Source organism: Kryptolebias marmoratus, linkage group LG19 (genome assembly GCF_001649575.2).
Source record: "Kryptolebias marmoratus isolate JLee-2015 linkage group LG19, ASM164957v2, whole genome shotgun sequence".
In the NCBI taxonomy this organism is placed as follows: Eukaryota; Metazoa; Chordata; class Actinopteri; order Cyprinodontiformes; family Rivulidae; genus Kryptolebias; species Kryptolebias marmoratus.
This window is the reverse complement of record NC_051448.1, coordinates 10,126,154-10,142,967: the sequence shown is the minus strand read 5'-3', so window position 1 is coordinate 10,142,967 and position 16,814 is coordinate 10,126,154. Positions and strand designations below refer to the sequence as shown.

Genomic DNA, 16,814 nt, shown 5'->3' with positions numbered 1-16,814 from the left:
TTTTCACCAACCACAGGATTTTTTTTCTTCTCACAGTATGTGTCCTGAACCATAAACCAGTGACCACCTAACCTTCATTATACTGCAGGTTTTGTGCGCTTTAACCAGATTCTCTCCACGTACTCTGAGTGCTAACAGATCATGGAAAATATTTGTTCAAAACTTTGGTTGTCAGCATATGCTGGATGCAAACACAGGTCAGTTCTGGAGCACCTCGACATAAATCAGCTCATCAGGATTCAGTCCCTTGTCCGTCTAAAGGTCCGGGTGAAAAACTTTCTCATTAATTATCTTGTGTTCCTCCGGTTCCTCCCGCTGAATGTTCCCATTTCAAACCTCTCCACAGGGCCTGTGTCCCACCCCGTCGGATAAGAATCTGCATACAAAGTTACTTTTACACACACCAGGCCAATTCATAGCATACATAATATTAAACACCAATGACAGAAGATGGCAGTTTATCTCTTTACAGCCACAAAAGCATCCTGTGACAGGAAATATAGCTTTGGTAATAGCAGAAACTAACTAATTCAGCTATGACTCAGGATTTAGGTGCAGTTAACAGAATTAAAAGAAAAATAAATTCTATCCCTATTATTCATGTACTGATTTATAATCCGCGACAGTTTCGCCCATCACAATAGGGACCTGTAACCAGCGCTCATTTCAGTAATGACTGAAGATGCAAATGAACTTAGAGTTGCAAACAGATGTGTTGATAATCAGCGGCATCTAAATTACCACTAATGCAGGCTGCTTGTTTGTTCATGCTACAACATGGGCTATAAGCACAAAGCCGATCACCTGCTCAGGTATTTAACGTGTCTTAATTGGTGAATAAACTCCCACCTTCGAGTGAGTCATCAAACTTTCCACTCCGGCGTGTCACTGCTTTTACAGTACAGACTGCGCACATAAATGAGTTCAAGCTGAACATGTAGCATGAGTCATAAAGAAAACAGTTTTACAGATAAAAAGTATTTTTTTGATTCACTTTGCTAACAGCAGCAACTGTTTAAAGATATGTTGAGGTTTAACGGAGTTGTATCTGTTTTGGTCAAACCTTAAAAAAATTGTGAACCATCTCATACAATATCACAGGATGTTACCCTCAGACTGTGTGTTGTGAACGACTCTCAGCTACCACTGCGCTAATCTGTGGCTCAATATCTGTAAAACTGACCAAGTTATAGCTGTTTTTGTGTTGCCAAATGTTGATAAGGGGGCCATCATGAAATTTATTGACTCCAAAGGTTAATCACTTGCAGAGGTACAGCCAAATGATTGCTTTCTGAAAGTTTCTTTAAATTCACAAGATATTTTTAGTAACAGACAGACACATGCACACAAACATGGATAAAAACTTAATCGTCTGACGTTGCTTTTTGCCGGTGAGTAATAACACTGCCCGCGTCTCTCAAAGCCCGTTTCGTTTCTATGTATGACCCACTTGCAGCTGGAGTTGAACGGCCTTGATGTAGAGCATTCTCAGATCCTCTCTCAGAACTTTTGCACATCAGCTAAATGTTAAACTAGAGAATTAATTTTTAAAAAAAAATAACGCCCAAAAACTGGATTCAGAATGGTGGTTTATTTGGCGTACAGTTTTTTGTGTGTATTTTTATTTGGATTACTGTTGTTTACGACAGGGAAATTGTATCTTGCATACCAAGAGCACAACTTTTTTCCCATTTCTTAAAAGCGGAGACCTGCATGGATGTAATTCACACCAGTCTCTTGAATGATAGCCAAGCTGTAAACATGTCCTCTGCCTTTGCCTATTTTCATTCAAAATTCAATACATTTTCGACAGTCTGCTGGCTTATACAAGGTATTGGGAAAAGAAGCTTCAGGTTGTGACAAGATATAAACATATCTAACACCGTGCAGTGTGTGTGTGTGTGTGTGTGTGTGTGTGTGTGTTTGTACACGGCTCGGTGTTGTAGATGTCAGTTCTCCCCTGTTTTAAATGCAGAACCACGCGTGCATCCTCATAATGAGGTTTTAATGTGGGCACTCAGTGTGCTGGAGGAGCGAGCAGACGAGGCTGCAGAAGAATCGTTTCTTCTTCTCGAAAGCTTTTGCTCAGCCTCTCCGACAGGAAGCTGAGTTCCTCCAAAAGGTCAGCATTTTTTTTTAATCTATGGTGGATTTAAAAAAAAAAAAGACTACATACACAAATGTCTCTTTTATGGAGCTCCTGTGTTTGACAGAGATGGCAGACAAAAGGCCTTTGCAGATGATAAAAAAAAAAAAAAAAAATGAAAGCTGATATCAAATAACTGATTTTGCCGTTAGGCCAATGACACAACATGATCAGGTTCTACCAGGATTTACATCTATAGCTGCAAAGCTGACAGAGTTTTAGCCATGTTTGTGTTCGTGTGGCGGCTGTCTTGAGTTAGGTCGACTGCAAAAGTTAATCAGTTGTAGACGTGCATCCAAAGATTGCTTTCTGAGAGGGTCATTAAAATATGTTTTCTGGTTTATGAGATATTTTGCTAACAGACAGGCAGGGTGAACTCCAACAGATAATGGAAAAGTTTTGAATGAAGATCTTGCACAATTTTTTAGCACTCAGAATATGTGTTGGGGATGGCTCTTAGCTACCACCACATCACACTGTGGGTCAATATTTGTAATGTCAACAGAGTTACAGTCATTACTGCATTTGATAAATTTGATTAGCTGTGACAGCCATCTTAAATTGGGTTAACTCCAAAAGTTTATAAGTTATAGAAAAGCAAACAATGATTAATTACTGAAAGTTTAATCAAAATCCGTTTAGTGGTTTATGGGATATTTTGCTAACAGACAGACAGGGTTGACTCCAACAATAATGGCAAAGTTTGAAACAAAAATCTTGTGTGATTTGTTAGCACTCAGCGTGAGTTTTTGGGGGCTGAGTCTCAGCTACTACCACACCAAATTTTAGGTCACTATTCATAATGGTGACAGAATTATAACCATTTTTATGTTTGATTAGCTGTGGTGGCTAACTTGAATCAGGTTGACTTCAAATGTTAATCAGTGCTAGATGTACATTCAGTGATTGCTTTCTGAGAGTTTAATTAAAATCCATCCAGTGGTTCATAAGATATTTTGCTAACAGACAAACACAGCCAATTATATTATCTCCTACCTTTCACGGCAGCAGGTGATAAAAATCCTCTAAGATCTGAGGTCTACAGCTGTGGCGAAATGTTATAGTTTATTCATCACGACTTTATCAACACAGATCTATGCTTCTATACGTTCACTGCTCACATCTCTGTGTCCGAAGTCATTGAAGATGGTGGCCAGCTTCTTGGTGTTGGCGTACTGATGTTTGGCGGCGACGGCCGGGTTGGGATCCCTCCAGTGTACGGAGAGACGATGAAACCACATGCTGGCTTTCTGCAGGTGAGGCTGCTCCAGGCCGGGATCGAAGCAGTGGACCTCGCAGCCTGATCCAGAGAGAAGACGCTCCAGGGACTTGTTGTCCACTCCCAACCTGCAGCCACACAGCACAGAGAAAGCACCGACCGGATAAAGACACGAGCTAAGACGTTAAAGGGAAGATATCAGGCTAACCGTGTCTCTTTAGGAGCCACACCAAAAGTTAATCAGCTCTAGATGTACGCTCTTTAAGAGTTTCATTAAAATTAGTATAGTGGTTCATGAGAGTTTTTTATTTTTTATTTTTTGCTGACAGGCAGAAAAGGTTTGAAGTCAACAGTTAATGGCAACATTTTTAAAACGGACCTAGTGCGATCAGTTAGTGCGCAGAATATGTATTGGGGATCAGTCTCAGCAACTGCCACACCAAATCTGAGGTCAATAACTGCAAAGTTAAAGAAATTATAGCCAGTTTTGGGTTTGATAAGATCACTGAGCTGTGGTGGCAATCTTGAATCAGGTTAAATCCAAACGTTTAATGTAGTACATCTATATCCAAAGATTACTTTAGGAGAGTAAGAGAAATAGTTCTTTTTTTATTGTTATATTTTACTTCATTATCACACGACAATCCATCATACGCTTTAAAATGATCTTAGTGGACTATAGCTGACTAATAATCTCCATCTCAGAGCCACACCGCTGCAGTGAAAGGAGTGCTGTGAGCCGAAAACCACAGATGTACAAAACTAGACAAACTGATGAATTCAATATGTTTTCGCAAAGTGCTTTCTGAGAATGAGACCTACTGCATTTTATCCACGAATTCACCCCTCTTGCACCTTCTTTCTTCACTTTATTGTGACATTTGCATAAATCTCAGCAGACACACACAGACACACACACACACCTCTACAGTTCTGCTGCACTTCTCCATCAACATGTGTCTCTGATAGTTATGTTTTCTCAGCCCCCTCACTCCTCTAACTCCATCCCACCCCCCACCCCCCCTTTTCTTCCTTTCTCTCCACATTTCCCTTGCGTCTTGTTCGTGCTGCGATGTTACTCTGTAATTGTGGCAAGTAGGCGTGCATGTTTTTTACAGAGGAGGCAGCAGGTCCCTGAATGCATCCCACTTGCAGGAAAATGAGCGACGAGTGAGGGCGAGGGAGATGTCTCTTTTCACCGCTCTAAACATTTCATTGACAGTTTGTGGTTCTCTTGTGGGGATCACTGCAGATGAGAGGCAGAGAGCAGCAGGGGGTAGGCTGTTTGGGTTGTTTGGGTGGGGGGGGGACTCACAATGCATCAAAAGTCTTTCTGAATGACACTGCTGATAAAGGAAGTGTCTTCCGGCTGGAATATTTTCTCTCAGGAGATGAGAGTGCAGGGGCAGATCTGGGTGAAGGCACAGCAGACAGATGTGCTGTAGCGGAAAATTGACGTCAAACATGTGAGAGAGGGCTTGTCAAGAAATCCTCATGTACTAGTTTGTAAAAAAACAAACAAAAAAAAGAAACCAAAAGATGAGAAGATGTTTGGCAAGGAAAGCTTTAAATCTGCCTGTTGTAATTTTGACTGGATGCCAAAAACCTTGGATAAACAGACTTGTTAACTAACAGGCACAAACCGTGAGGTTAGGTTTGTCAGAAACTACATTTTCTCCTGCTTGTATTTCCCCCCATCAAATACCACGGTCTCTGCCTCCTCACATGAGCATATGCATGATCCATTTACGATGAAGTGCAGGTATTTTTTATTTTCCCTCCTGTGCTTTAGCCTACATAAGTGTTCTAAATTTCTAGCTGCACGGCCTTCAGTCCGCAAGGGAAGGTTGTGAACCAATTTTATGAAGAGGAACCTCTTGTGTCAGTTCAAGACAAGTTGATTGTAGTTCAGCAAGAGGAGGAAGTCTTTCAATGGTCTTTGAGGAGGAAAAAACAAGGTCAATCAAAGAAAAGAATTCAAGAGTTTTCACTTCCCCGTGAAGGTGCTGCTTTAAGTATTGCAGTCCTCTTTTATTATTTGAAACATTAGTGGCGTAATTTATTTGCGGAATAAACTCAGAGATCTTAAAAACCACAGACACACAACAGAAGAAGCATAAAAAATGCGAACGAAAACAAACGGCACCCATGTAAGTGTGGGAACTCTGTCCAGATCAGTCCATTTGTTTGAAAGAAACCCTGAGGGACAGTGTTTAGTTCTTTGTTGTCTTTTAGCTGACCAACACGGACTTGTCAGAGGCAGCCTGAAACAGCATTTTACTCTACTCCTCCTGCTCGCCATATGAGATTAGGGTTCTTTTTAAAGTAAAAATTATCACAAACATGATTTTTGGAAAAAACCAACAACTGCATAATAAGGCTAGCTAAAAACTAAAAGTAGCATAAGAAGACAAAAATAGAGCAAATACACTGAAGCAGATTTAACTGAGAACAATGTTTTTGAAGGAATTGAAGAGATCTCAGTGCATATCCACAGGGGAAATATTTGTAAATAAAGTTAAATATTGCAAAAAGCATAAAAGTTACAAAAACGAAAAGTCAAAGCTCCCATCTCCTGAATGAGCTGAACATTTTAATAGCCTGAATGACATAAAGTATGGAGAAGTAGTTAGATGGCAAAAAGTGTATGAATATATAAATAAATAAATCAGGAAAACAGCCAAGGCTGGTATTGCTGCTAGCGGAACTGATGATACTCCTAGGTTAACTGGCCGTAATGCGGGCTAATTTATAGAAACGAATGAGCCGCACAGCTGACAGTAAGCATCTGCACTGTTCCAGATTTAAAAGAAGAATTAAAGTATAATAAAAACAAATGTGAGTAAGATGCTAAAATTTGAGTAAAGGGGATAAAAACACCTTAACAGAATAACTGGTCTTTTGCAGGGATAAAACATCCAGCAACTTCAGCGCTTCACATGCAACAAGCAGTGGACCAATCAGTGAACAGCTGCTCATCATGCCCATGCAGGCACAGCCGTCCATGGCTCGTTAAACAGCAAGCAAATTAGGTGGATCAGCTGCACACAAACACATAAAACCAGAGCGGGCTTGTTCAGTAACTATACACGGATATGCTCCTAATGATGTCTGGCCTTTCTTTTAAATCCAGTTTGATGTGCAGCTGTGGGCCAGAGTTTCATTTCTGAATCTTTGATAGATTAGTGCCAGCCTCACCTGGTTGGAGGACACTCAGCATATCTTGTGTGTGTGTGTGTCTATACAATGAGTCTATAAAAGGTTTGATTCAGCTCGGAGTTGTTCCAGAGCATTACTCCAGTAAGGTCGACTCACTTCTGCTGCATTCACTGAATTAATTCCACGGGTCTTAAAGGATCAGTTGGATTATGGGAGAGAAAAAAACAGTCAGATCATCTCACGCTTATGTGAAAAACATCTATGTTAAACATGGAGATATTTGGTCGGATCAATGCATGAAGACATGCACTTTTAATTTTTGGAGCACGTAAGAAGATATTACTTTCGGGTTTCAGCAGCCTCTCCATTTGACGTCTGATCCCTGAATCGAGGAGCCAGAAGCAGCAGAGCACTGACCCTTCCAACACTGTGCCTGCTGTGATGCCAGCACACCTGTGTCTTCTCTCAACAGTCAAATTAATGAGCTCACTGTCTCTCTGCCTGCAGAAAAATCCCTTTATACCTCTGCTAACCCATGGCACAGTGAGAGCAAGCAGGTCAAGCTGCTCAGTGGTAAAAAGCCAACCGAGAGTGGTTACTTCTCAAGATTTAGGAAGGTCAAGGGTTTGTTTTACCCTCCTTATTTCAAGTATTTGTTCAGCTCTTTTAAAGTGGCGTTCTGTATAGCTTTTTAAATGGCCTTAGTTTGGAGAAAAAGAGCTAATTGCTAGTTTTGAGTCTAGGGCAATTACTGCAGTTATATCATAGTGATCTACCTGAATAACTAAGTTATGCAAAATTTAACAAAAATGTTAAAGTTTATGAAAAAAAAAAAAGATTGGAGTTGTTTTAAGACAAGCAGCAATCCACCTCGGTCTTGATCCCACTCGGACTAGCTGTTAGCTCGTCAGTCTGGTCAGAATTAAACTCATTTTTCCATCTGAGGTCATTCAAGGAGCTGTCTACAAGAAGTAAGATACTAATTGTTCATAACCACTCCACAGAACCCCACTCTAGAAGATCTAAACTATCACATTAATGTTCATGAAGTTACAGATATTCATAAATTTCTTCTATGGATATAGTGATGAGTGCTAAAGTCATTTATATTTAACTTCCAGTTCCCAAATCTAAAAATAAAAACCCCCAAACATTTGATTACATGAATAAATACTCACCCGAAAGAGTAGACCCTGCAGTGTTTGCTCTGTATTCTGTGGATCAGGCTGTACTTTGGATCCAGGCACACAGCCCAGTCACCAGCACCTTCTGCACCGGCTAACGAAGCACACGACACCTGAACACACAAACACACCCAGGCAACACGCACATGTCAAAACAGCTGCGTCCAGTCATGATTTGTCTTTTTCATTGTTATATCCCAAACAAGATGGCCAAAGGCATAAAATTAAAAATGGAAATGAATGGCTTTCTGTTATGCTAACCTTAGGCAAATGTGAGCACACAGTGGGAAGAAATTTACACATTCTGTATAAACTTCACACTCCTTAGTCTGAAGTTGAACTATTGAATTAGTCATGAACTGAACAGCTGAGTTTTGGTTCTGCATAGCTGTGATTGTGTGTGTGTGTGTATAAGCAAATGGAGTCCTGTTGAGCTTAAAACAGCTGGGCTGACGCTCTGATTGGTCCTGTTTGGATAAAAAAAAAGTCTTAACGCTTTTGCAACGCTGAAAATAATTGTACATTTCCACTGAATGTGACCTTCAGCTTGCATGAGTTTGGCCTCCAGTGTTAAAGCTTATTATGCAAAATATTCAGGATGGTGCACAGCTGGAGCCGAGGCATCAGCTGCATTGCCAAGTCCCACAAGGATAAAACAAAGATGGTAACCAAGGAGGAGACTAGAATATTCTGTGATGAAAACACAAGTATGGATTTCATGTTTCTTTTTTTTTTTTTTTTTTTTACTTTGTGGAGTCCTAGATATAGTCTCATTTCTGCCACTCACTCGGGGAGTTAGCAATGTTCAGAAAGTTTAATATTATATAACAGGCAAAAAGTTCTCGACGTGTCCAGACTCACAATGGAACATAGTAAAGATATCAGCTGTATCATTTTTTGGTGGAGAATCTGGATTAATCTCTGAGCTCAAAGAACAAGGCTGACAGTTATTGTTGGATGTCCTTTGAGCCCTAAGGCCCTCGTGTTTTTTAAAAAACAGAAGAAAGTCAGGCAAAGAGCCAACACAGAACATACATCATCCTTCAGCTAATCCTCAACTGTATGTCAACTTTTAAGTTAATTGCTTATTGGGAATCACTGTGCTGCTGCTGAAACAGCACTTTCTGTCTGTTGAACCGTGCTATTTTTGGTGTTTTTCAAAGTTTCAACTAAGGAATAGGAACAAACTGTCTTTGTGACAGGCTGTTAATAATGCTTAAAGAAACTATTTAAAATAATCTTTAGCAAAAACACCGGTTCATCCCATAAGTCTAGGAGGCTTTTTATATCTGAATGATTCATAGGTCAGAGAAAAGTGGCTTAACAAACAACAAAACATTTCTCTGAAAATGAGTGAAAAAACAGCCCAGACCCCCCCCAAAAAAAAAAAAAGTTACACAATGTTACATGTGTAAAAGTGTTAGTATATGTGTTGCACATTATCTGTTTTATACTATTTTAATTTTAGCACAGGAGCTACTTCTCAAATATTGGCAGTCTGGTTTCTCTTAGGTCTGTCAGCTTCAGTTTGCACAGGAAGGGACAATATTGGCTCAGACATATTGATGTAGAAGAAAAAGTCTGTGCCGTTACAACATTTAAGTGGAAAAACAATAGCCTGTGTGCATGTACGCTTGTGTTCATCCACTCTACACAGTGTATTATTGGCCTTAAACTAACAATCAGTGTTGGTGTGTAGGAAAATGATTGAGAATGGAGGAGTGATTAGTGCTTTCTAGGAAAAATAATCAGCACGAGATGCCTGCCTCTTATAAAATCACATCTATTGTTGATTTGAAATTGACATTTGAAGCTGTACATGATGTGTGTTTGCCTTCTGTGTTTGCAAGTACCGGAACCTCCTCCATAGCAATCCTTCATGTGCAAGTTGAAAAAAGTGCACATTCAGTATGATACTGAGCAAAAATGCGATTTTTTTTGTTGCACAAGAATTGTACCGAGTGGGTGCAATATTTGAATTTCTGCTTGAATTTAAACAAGGTTCCATTTTGTCTGTTGCAAGCATTCATCAGTGTGAAAAACAGTGTGCACTAAGATGCACTGTACTGCTGAGAATATCTACACAGGAGCCTGAGATATGAAAACTAAGTTCATTGAGCTCTGAGTTACAGTAACTAAACAGCAATTAATGTTGACAAGTGAGCAGAAGATGTTCCTTCTGTGTATTTTCATTCGTTTAAACTATTTTAAATGATGCCTTTTTTGGTTTTGTGTATGTGTGCTTGTGCATGCACATGTTGGAGCTGCAGACTGCTATTGATTGGACAGAGTGTGTCGCAGGCCATCTCTGTGAGTAACACTTCCACCAGACACTGTGTCAGTCAGCATTACAGCTGAAGATGCTGTGAATCCCGCACAGACTCCTTCCACCCTCGCCTGTCACTGTCAGTGACGGACAGTTTCCCTTTCACTGCTTCCCACAAACACACAGTATCTCCCTCTCTGTTCTTGTCCTTGTCCTTTTCTTCCTCACACACACACCCTGAGCCATTATGAGCTGAATCTCCACTTTGTGAAAGATCAGAGTGATGCTCAGTTATTTGCAGCAGGGTGCTCTTTGTTCTAGCTGTATGGTGAAAAAAGAAAACAGATAAGATGCAGATTTATCCCCAAGTGAAAGCCATTACTGTAAGAACCAAAGCACATTTATTATAAAAACAACCTCGGACTATATGTTTTAGACAACGAAAACTAAACTCCCTCTGTGAGTATACGATAAGAACAAAGCCTCGACGCACTCTCCCATCCATTTTTTCAAGCAATGATGTAGAACATTTCAATCGACTTGCAGTAATTAATGATGATACAAATTAAGAAACAAACAGTAGCATCTCATCGATTTGGTCTGAACAGATCTGCTGTGCGATCCCTCTGTGCTGTAATCAATAGAATGATGAATTACAATGAGCTATTGGATAAGACAAATGCCCTCACTGAGCTGAATGTAAAGAAGTGGATCTTAGTGATAAATTGAAAGATACACTTTTATTTTGTTGCATACTATAAGGATCTGTCAAACTTATGCACAGTTTTCACAGTAACTACAACCCAATTCCAAACAAAGTAAAAGGTTGTGTAAGATGTAAAAAAAATCTGAATACAGTGATTTGAAAAGCTCATAAACCCATATTTTATTCACAGTAAACATATTAAATGTTTAAACTACGAAATTGTACCTTTTAAACTTGAGGTGCTCAGTGACCTCCACCAAGGCCATAGTGTCATTAAAAAAAATTAATAAATCGTTTATTGTAACAACCCCAACATTCCCGAAAAATTTCATCAAAATCTCTTCTTTATTTTTGAAGTAATCCTAGTAACAGAGAGACAAACAAACCAACACTACCAAAAGCATAACCTTCTTGGCGGAGGTAAAAATAATTTTCAATTTTATAGCAACAACACATATAAAGAAATTTAGGACAGGACCCTGTTTCCCACTGTGAAACATCACCTCTTCTTTGAACAACAGTCTGTAAAGGTCTAGGAACTGAGGAGACCAGTGGCTGGAGGTTTTGTAGCCGAATATTGTCTCGTTCTTGTCTGATTAAGGATTCTTACTGTTCAACAGTCTACATTATCTTTGTTGAAGTTTTTGCTTCATGGGAGCATATGTTGTTCTTAAACCTGCATATACTTTTCTTCCAGATGTGTAGGAACTGTGTTTTCAGACAATGATTTGTGGAAGTGTTCCTGAGCCCGTGCAGTGATGTCCAGAACAGAAGCAGACCTGTATGCTGGTGTAGATTCTCAGTCATCCAGGCCATGGTAAATTCAAAAAAAGTTAAAAAACAAAAACAACTGGACTTCTATTCTGTAGCTGAAGACGTTTCGCTTCTCATCCGAGGAGCTTTCTCAATTCAGAAATAGAGAGTGTGGAGTTGAGCTTTTAAAGCTGAGATGTGATGTAAGCTGGATTGCTTGCAAATTGTAGAGAGTGAGAACAATTTGCAAGCAATCCAGCTTACATCACATCTCAGTCTTGTCCATTGAAATTAGGGATTTCTCCAGATTCTTGAAATCATTTGATGATATTATGAAGGAATATTCAAAGTTTTCTTAATTTCTTATGGAGGAACATTATTTTGAAATTGCTCTGCCAGTTTCAGACAGGTGTACCTCTGCCCATTTTTACTTCTGACAGATTCAGCCTGTCTAAGATCCTCTTTTTATGCCCAGTCCTCTTACTGACCTGTTTACAGTTGCAAAATGCTCTTCCAGCTGTTTCCTATTAGTACCACTTACTTTTACAGCCTTTTGTTGCACCTGTCCCCACATTTCTTAGAAGTGTCGCTGCCATAAAATTTAAATTATATTATTTTTCCAAAAATGTGGTACAATTTCTATTTTTAAACATTTTATATATTTACTTTGTTCCATTGTGAATAGAATATGGGTTTATGAGATTTGCAAATCAATGCATTTTGTTGTTATTCACATTTAACTCAACATCCCAACTTTTTTGTGATTGGGGTTGTATGTCAAGTAGTTAAGTAAACTGTTGCGTATGATTTCACAGTTAAAGTAAACAAAGTTGTGTTTATGATTCTCTGCTGACGAGAGTTAACCTAATACTGTCACACTTTTTTAAAATCTCCATTATTGGCAGAATACATAGCTTATTTTCTAAAACTACTCTAGTAACAATGAAACTATTGTCAGCAATAAAATATCACATAACAGCAGCTTCATTAAAAATATTTAATTTAAGTTTAATTGTGCAATGCATTTGCAGCAGTAGAGATGAAATTATTCAGTCACCAAATTTGTAAAGCAGCTACAGGTAAGTGAAGGTAAAAAGAATAATTTAGTGTCACTGAAATGCTGTATATGACTTGGTTACCATGGTTACTAGATGATCACATAAAATTGAAAACCAGAAATTATTTTTATTTCCATTTAGCATTCAAATGATGACTCACTTGTGGGGTTGTGATGTAACTGAGGAACCTTTTAGCTTCGTCCTCCAGGGACTGACTCTCACTAGCCCATGGCTGGAGATCTATGTGCCACCGGGGAGTCTGCTGTTGAACACACACACACACACACACACATATGATTTGTAAAAAGAGAAAGCAATATAAATCACGATTACATAACCTGGAGGTACAGGGCCCTCGCAGGAATTTCAAGTCCAACGGGGATAATGTGAAAGAAGCATTATTCTTTGAGGTATTATAACTCACTTGTGTGCATCTGCTGATGGAACTGGGTCACCATGTGCTCTGTGGTGACTTTTTACCTGCACGTGTTTCGGATCCAAACGGTATTTTGATAAAAATGACAGCTGCTATTCATTTATTCATGTGTGTTCCATAACTGAAGGTGCAGAATGAAACGAAAGATTATGGTGAAAGGTTCGACTGAAAGTCATGGGAAAATTGAGACTGTTGAGTTCGGTGCTGCTGTAATCAAATTCCTGAGAACTGGCAGAGCTCTTTTTCAAGGCCTGCTTCGCTTCGGCTGGAATGTGCTTGTTTATGATTGGAGCAGAGGCTGAGCAAACGTCTAGAAAAGCGAGCGAGTGAGAGTCGTGATGATGTATTAGTTGCTTACACAATCGTTTCTTGAGTTAAACACTGAGGCTGAGTGTGCATTAGCAGCCTTGGTATAAATTTTCATCAGTGATTTTTACGATTGCACTTCCCCCCAGACTGGCACGTTCCAGTCTGCAAGAGTAATGTTTTGGGCTCCGAAGTTTCCCTTTCAAATTTTCCGTGGATGTGCAGAGATCATTCTTTGCGGAGCTAACAAGATGTTTGCTCAGTGCAGGAGAACACCCTTCATGAAAATAACTTCATGCTGGATTTCACTCTCATGTTTCCAGACTGCTTTTCCTTTCTGCTCACAGTGACTGAAGACCCGAACACGAAGGCGCTTCAAAGCTATGACACTTTAATCTATAATCACCTTGAGAGCACATAAAACTGGGTGCACTCTACTGATACATTATCTGACAGCACCATATGTGTCATTTCCTCCTCCAGTGATGCTGATCTGGGAGCTGCCAGCACAGGGAGCCAGCTGCTGCAGAATTAATAGCCGCAGAGCTTTAGCCACCGTTCAGGTTCTTTTGGCATCCGGCTTTAAATCGATGTGCGGTGTGTCAAAACATCTGAACATATGCCATCTCTCAGCTCTTCCCCTCTTCATCCTGCAGTTTCATTCCTTCATCTCCTCTGAATCTTGCTGCATATTCCATTGTTTGCTACAACGTTATAAGTTAGTAAATTTTATGTTTGACATGTAATGACGTATTGGATTTTTTTGTATTGATCTTAGTGCTTTACTTTAATTTTCTTTTTCTTCTTAATGGCACGCATTAAAGCAAAAGATGTAGCCAACATCTGGCGGCCATCAAAGAACACTATCAATTAAAGGAACAGCTCTGATCCTTTGATGTAGGCTTTAGCTTAAAAGGTTATGAGCAGTTCAAGTTTTGCTTTTTAAATTAGCTTAGTTAGGATAAATATTAATTAATTCTGACTGTTCTGATGAGCTGACAACAAGTCCATGTAGGGCCAAGAATAATTTAGATTGCTGCTATCTTAAAACCACTCCAGCTACATATAATATAGAATAAAACAGACAGTACGGGGAAAGTACAATGATTATTTCTTTCCACTGATTTTTTTCCTTCAGTATAGCCTTCATACTTCAAATTTCTTATTCAGTTTCTTTGAAAATTTTGAATCTGACCCTAAAGCATAACTCTCTTTGGCTATCAATTTTCTAAAAAAAGGACAAATCTGAAATAGCCGTACCAAACGGCATTGCTCTAACAAGTCAGGAGTGAGGTGGAACAGCTCTGCAGACAGAGAAAGACTGTGTGTCAGCCTGGAACTCCATTTACAGGTAGACAAATAACACGTTTCTGTCTGCATCCTGGGAACTCTGAAAGCTCCCAGAGCTCTTTATTTCTGAGCTGCCCCTTTCACCGGCGCCGTCCCCAAACCACTCAGCTGTCAGGCCCCATACATCACCACAGTACAGGTTAGGACTGCGCTGCTGATCAGAGGGCAGTTTTCTGGGACGACGGCCTCTCGGGGAGGTTCCAGTATCAGTTAAGCTGCATTTCAGTAAGAATGGGCAGCAAAGGACAACAGGAGTTTCTAATACATGTGCAATAAATGACATCTAAACATCTCAATGGAAAAAATAAATACGATTTTTACAACTGGTGCACCTGAAAGATTCTTTGTTTCCAGACACTGAAGTTGTACAGCAACCTCTTTGCCTCATAAACACACTTTGGTGAGCGGCTAGCTCGAGCTAGGCCAAGACCATAGTGGAAGTTGATGTCTTAAAACAACTCCAATCTCAAAAATTTTTGAATTAGTTCATGGTAATGCTAATTCATAAACCTTTACATCACTGTCAGTTTTGCATTACACTGTTATTTCCTTACAATATTACAATGTTTCTGCTGGTAGTACCACAGAATGCACCAGAGAACCTATATATAAATAGCTACTGCTGCCACTAATGATGCTTTGCAAATAATCTTTGATTTTTATGTAATTATACTGTGAAACTGGTGGTAAAGTAAAGCCTTATAAAGGACCGTTTGCATGAACTACTACAAAATCTTTGAGATTGATGTTGTTTAAGATGGTAACAATCCTCTTCTAACTGAGGTCATTCAAAAAGTTATCTACACTAGCTAAGACACTTATTGTTGAAAACATTTTCACAGAACTCCAGTTCAGATCTTCTGAAGTGATCTCTTTAAAGTCATTTTCCAGAAAACAGACCCAATGGCACATGTATTGAATGCTCTTCTTTCTTAAATGCAAGCAGGTAAAGAAAATGGCTAGATGAATGTACAGTACAGGAGATATTTTTGCCTCTGCAGAAATTATACATTACATACTTATGAGCTTTTACTAACTGGTGAATTATCAGCAAGCAGTGATGAGATTAGTGTTGAGCCTCGTGTTCAGTCAAGCAACAACAAGTCATCATCACCTCAGGGATGGAAGTGGAAAGCAGCGTTAATAACAAATACAGAGAGCATCACTCTGAAATGTTGAGGTTAATTTAGGTTGACTTTAACCCTGTGACATTAGATTTAATCACATTCTAAGCATTGGAGTGTGAGTTGGTTTTTGTATGTATATAACATGAACACAGGAAATTCTAAATAATGGTGGAATAACATTTGGACTTTGAGAAACACTGATAACACACTGAAGTGACAGCTGGGGTACTATAAGCTGAAGTGTCATTTTGAATGTGCACTGAGTGATGTTCAAGAGTCGGCTGAATTAAAAATTGCAGAGAAGGGTTTGAGATTCACTTAGACACTTGAATTGTGAGAGCTGATGAGCGAGGTTTAAAGTACAGGCTGTAGTGGAAGTGTCGAGAAGAATCAAAATGTTTGCCAGACTTTAAATTAAACATTTGAAAAGGATGAATGACGAAAAACGTGTCAAAGTGAATGAGCTGAAAAATCCAGCTGATGGAGCTGAAATGTCAGCTTGAGTGTTGGCGATAAATTGAGCTAAAAAGAAAACTAACTGGGTGAATTTAATGTCCTAAAGGAAAAGAGCACCAGTTTTTTTTCTACATAAAAGTCAGCATGTATTATGTATATTAGAACTTATATTAAAGATAAGTGTGGACTCTTGTAAAAAAAATCAGCCAAATTCTCTATTTAATAATTTATGTTTTTATCCTTCAAAATGTTCTTTATCGGAGGCTTACATTTCTGCATAGTTCTGTGAATTCGTCGTCAAACGACTCGTTATAAAGATCTTGTAATTGGATGTGTGGGTTTGTTTGTCTGAATGTTATCAAAAATATCTCCCAAACCACTGGACAGATTTTAAAGAAACTCTCAGGAAGTAATCTTTAGATGTAAGTCTGCAACTGATTAACTTTTGGAGACAACCCAATTCAAGATGGCTGCCACTGCTAATTGAATGGCTGTAACTCAGTCAGTTTTACAGATAATATTTGATGTGGTAGTAGCTGCTAGTGATCCCCAATTTATACACTAAGTGCTAACAGATTGCATGAGATCTTTGTTTAAATGTTTGACATGCAAGGCGGTGGACATTACCTTTAAGGAATGCCTTTCCTT

At 39.1% G+C, this 16,814-nt stretch overlaps 1 protein-coding gene across 1 annotated transcript in view; it reads right to left on the bottom strand.

Annotated features, from left to right (window-relative positions):
* The window catches only part of mettl24 (methyltransferase like 24), a 31,998-nt gene that overhangs the window by 3,321 nt on the left and 11,863 nt on the right, over positions 1-16,814 (bottom strand). The window contains exons 2-4 of the mRNA XM_017423347.3: positions 12,652-12,753; positions 7,703-7,821; positions 3,268-3,493 (exon numbers count right to left, since the gene is read on the bottom strand). Coding sequence (XP_017278836.1) covers positions 3,268-3,493; positions 7,703-7,821; positions 12,652-12,753 — 447 coding nt within the window. The remainder of the gene's footprint in view (positions 1-3,267; positions 3,494-7,702; positions 7,822-12,651; positions 12,754-16,814) is intronic.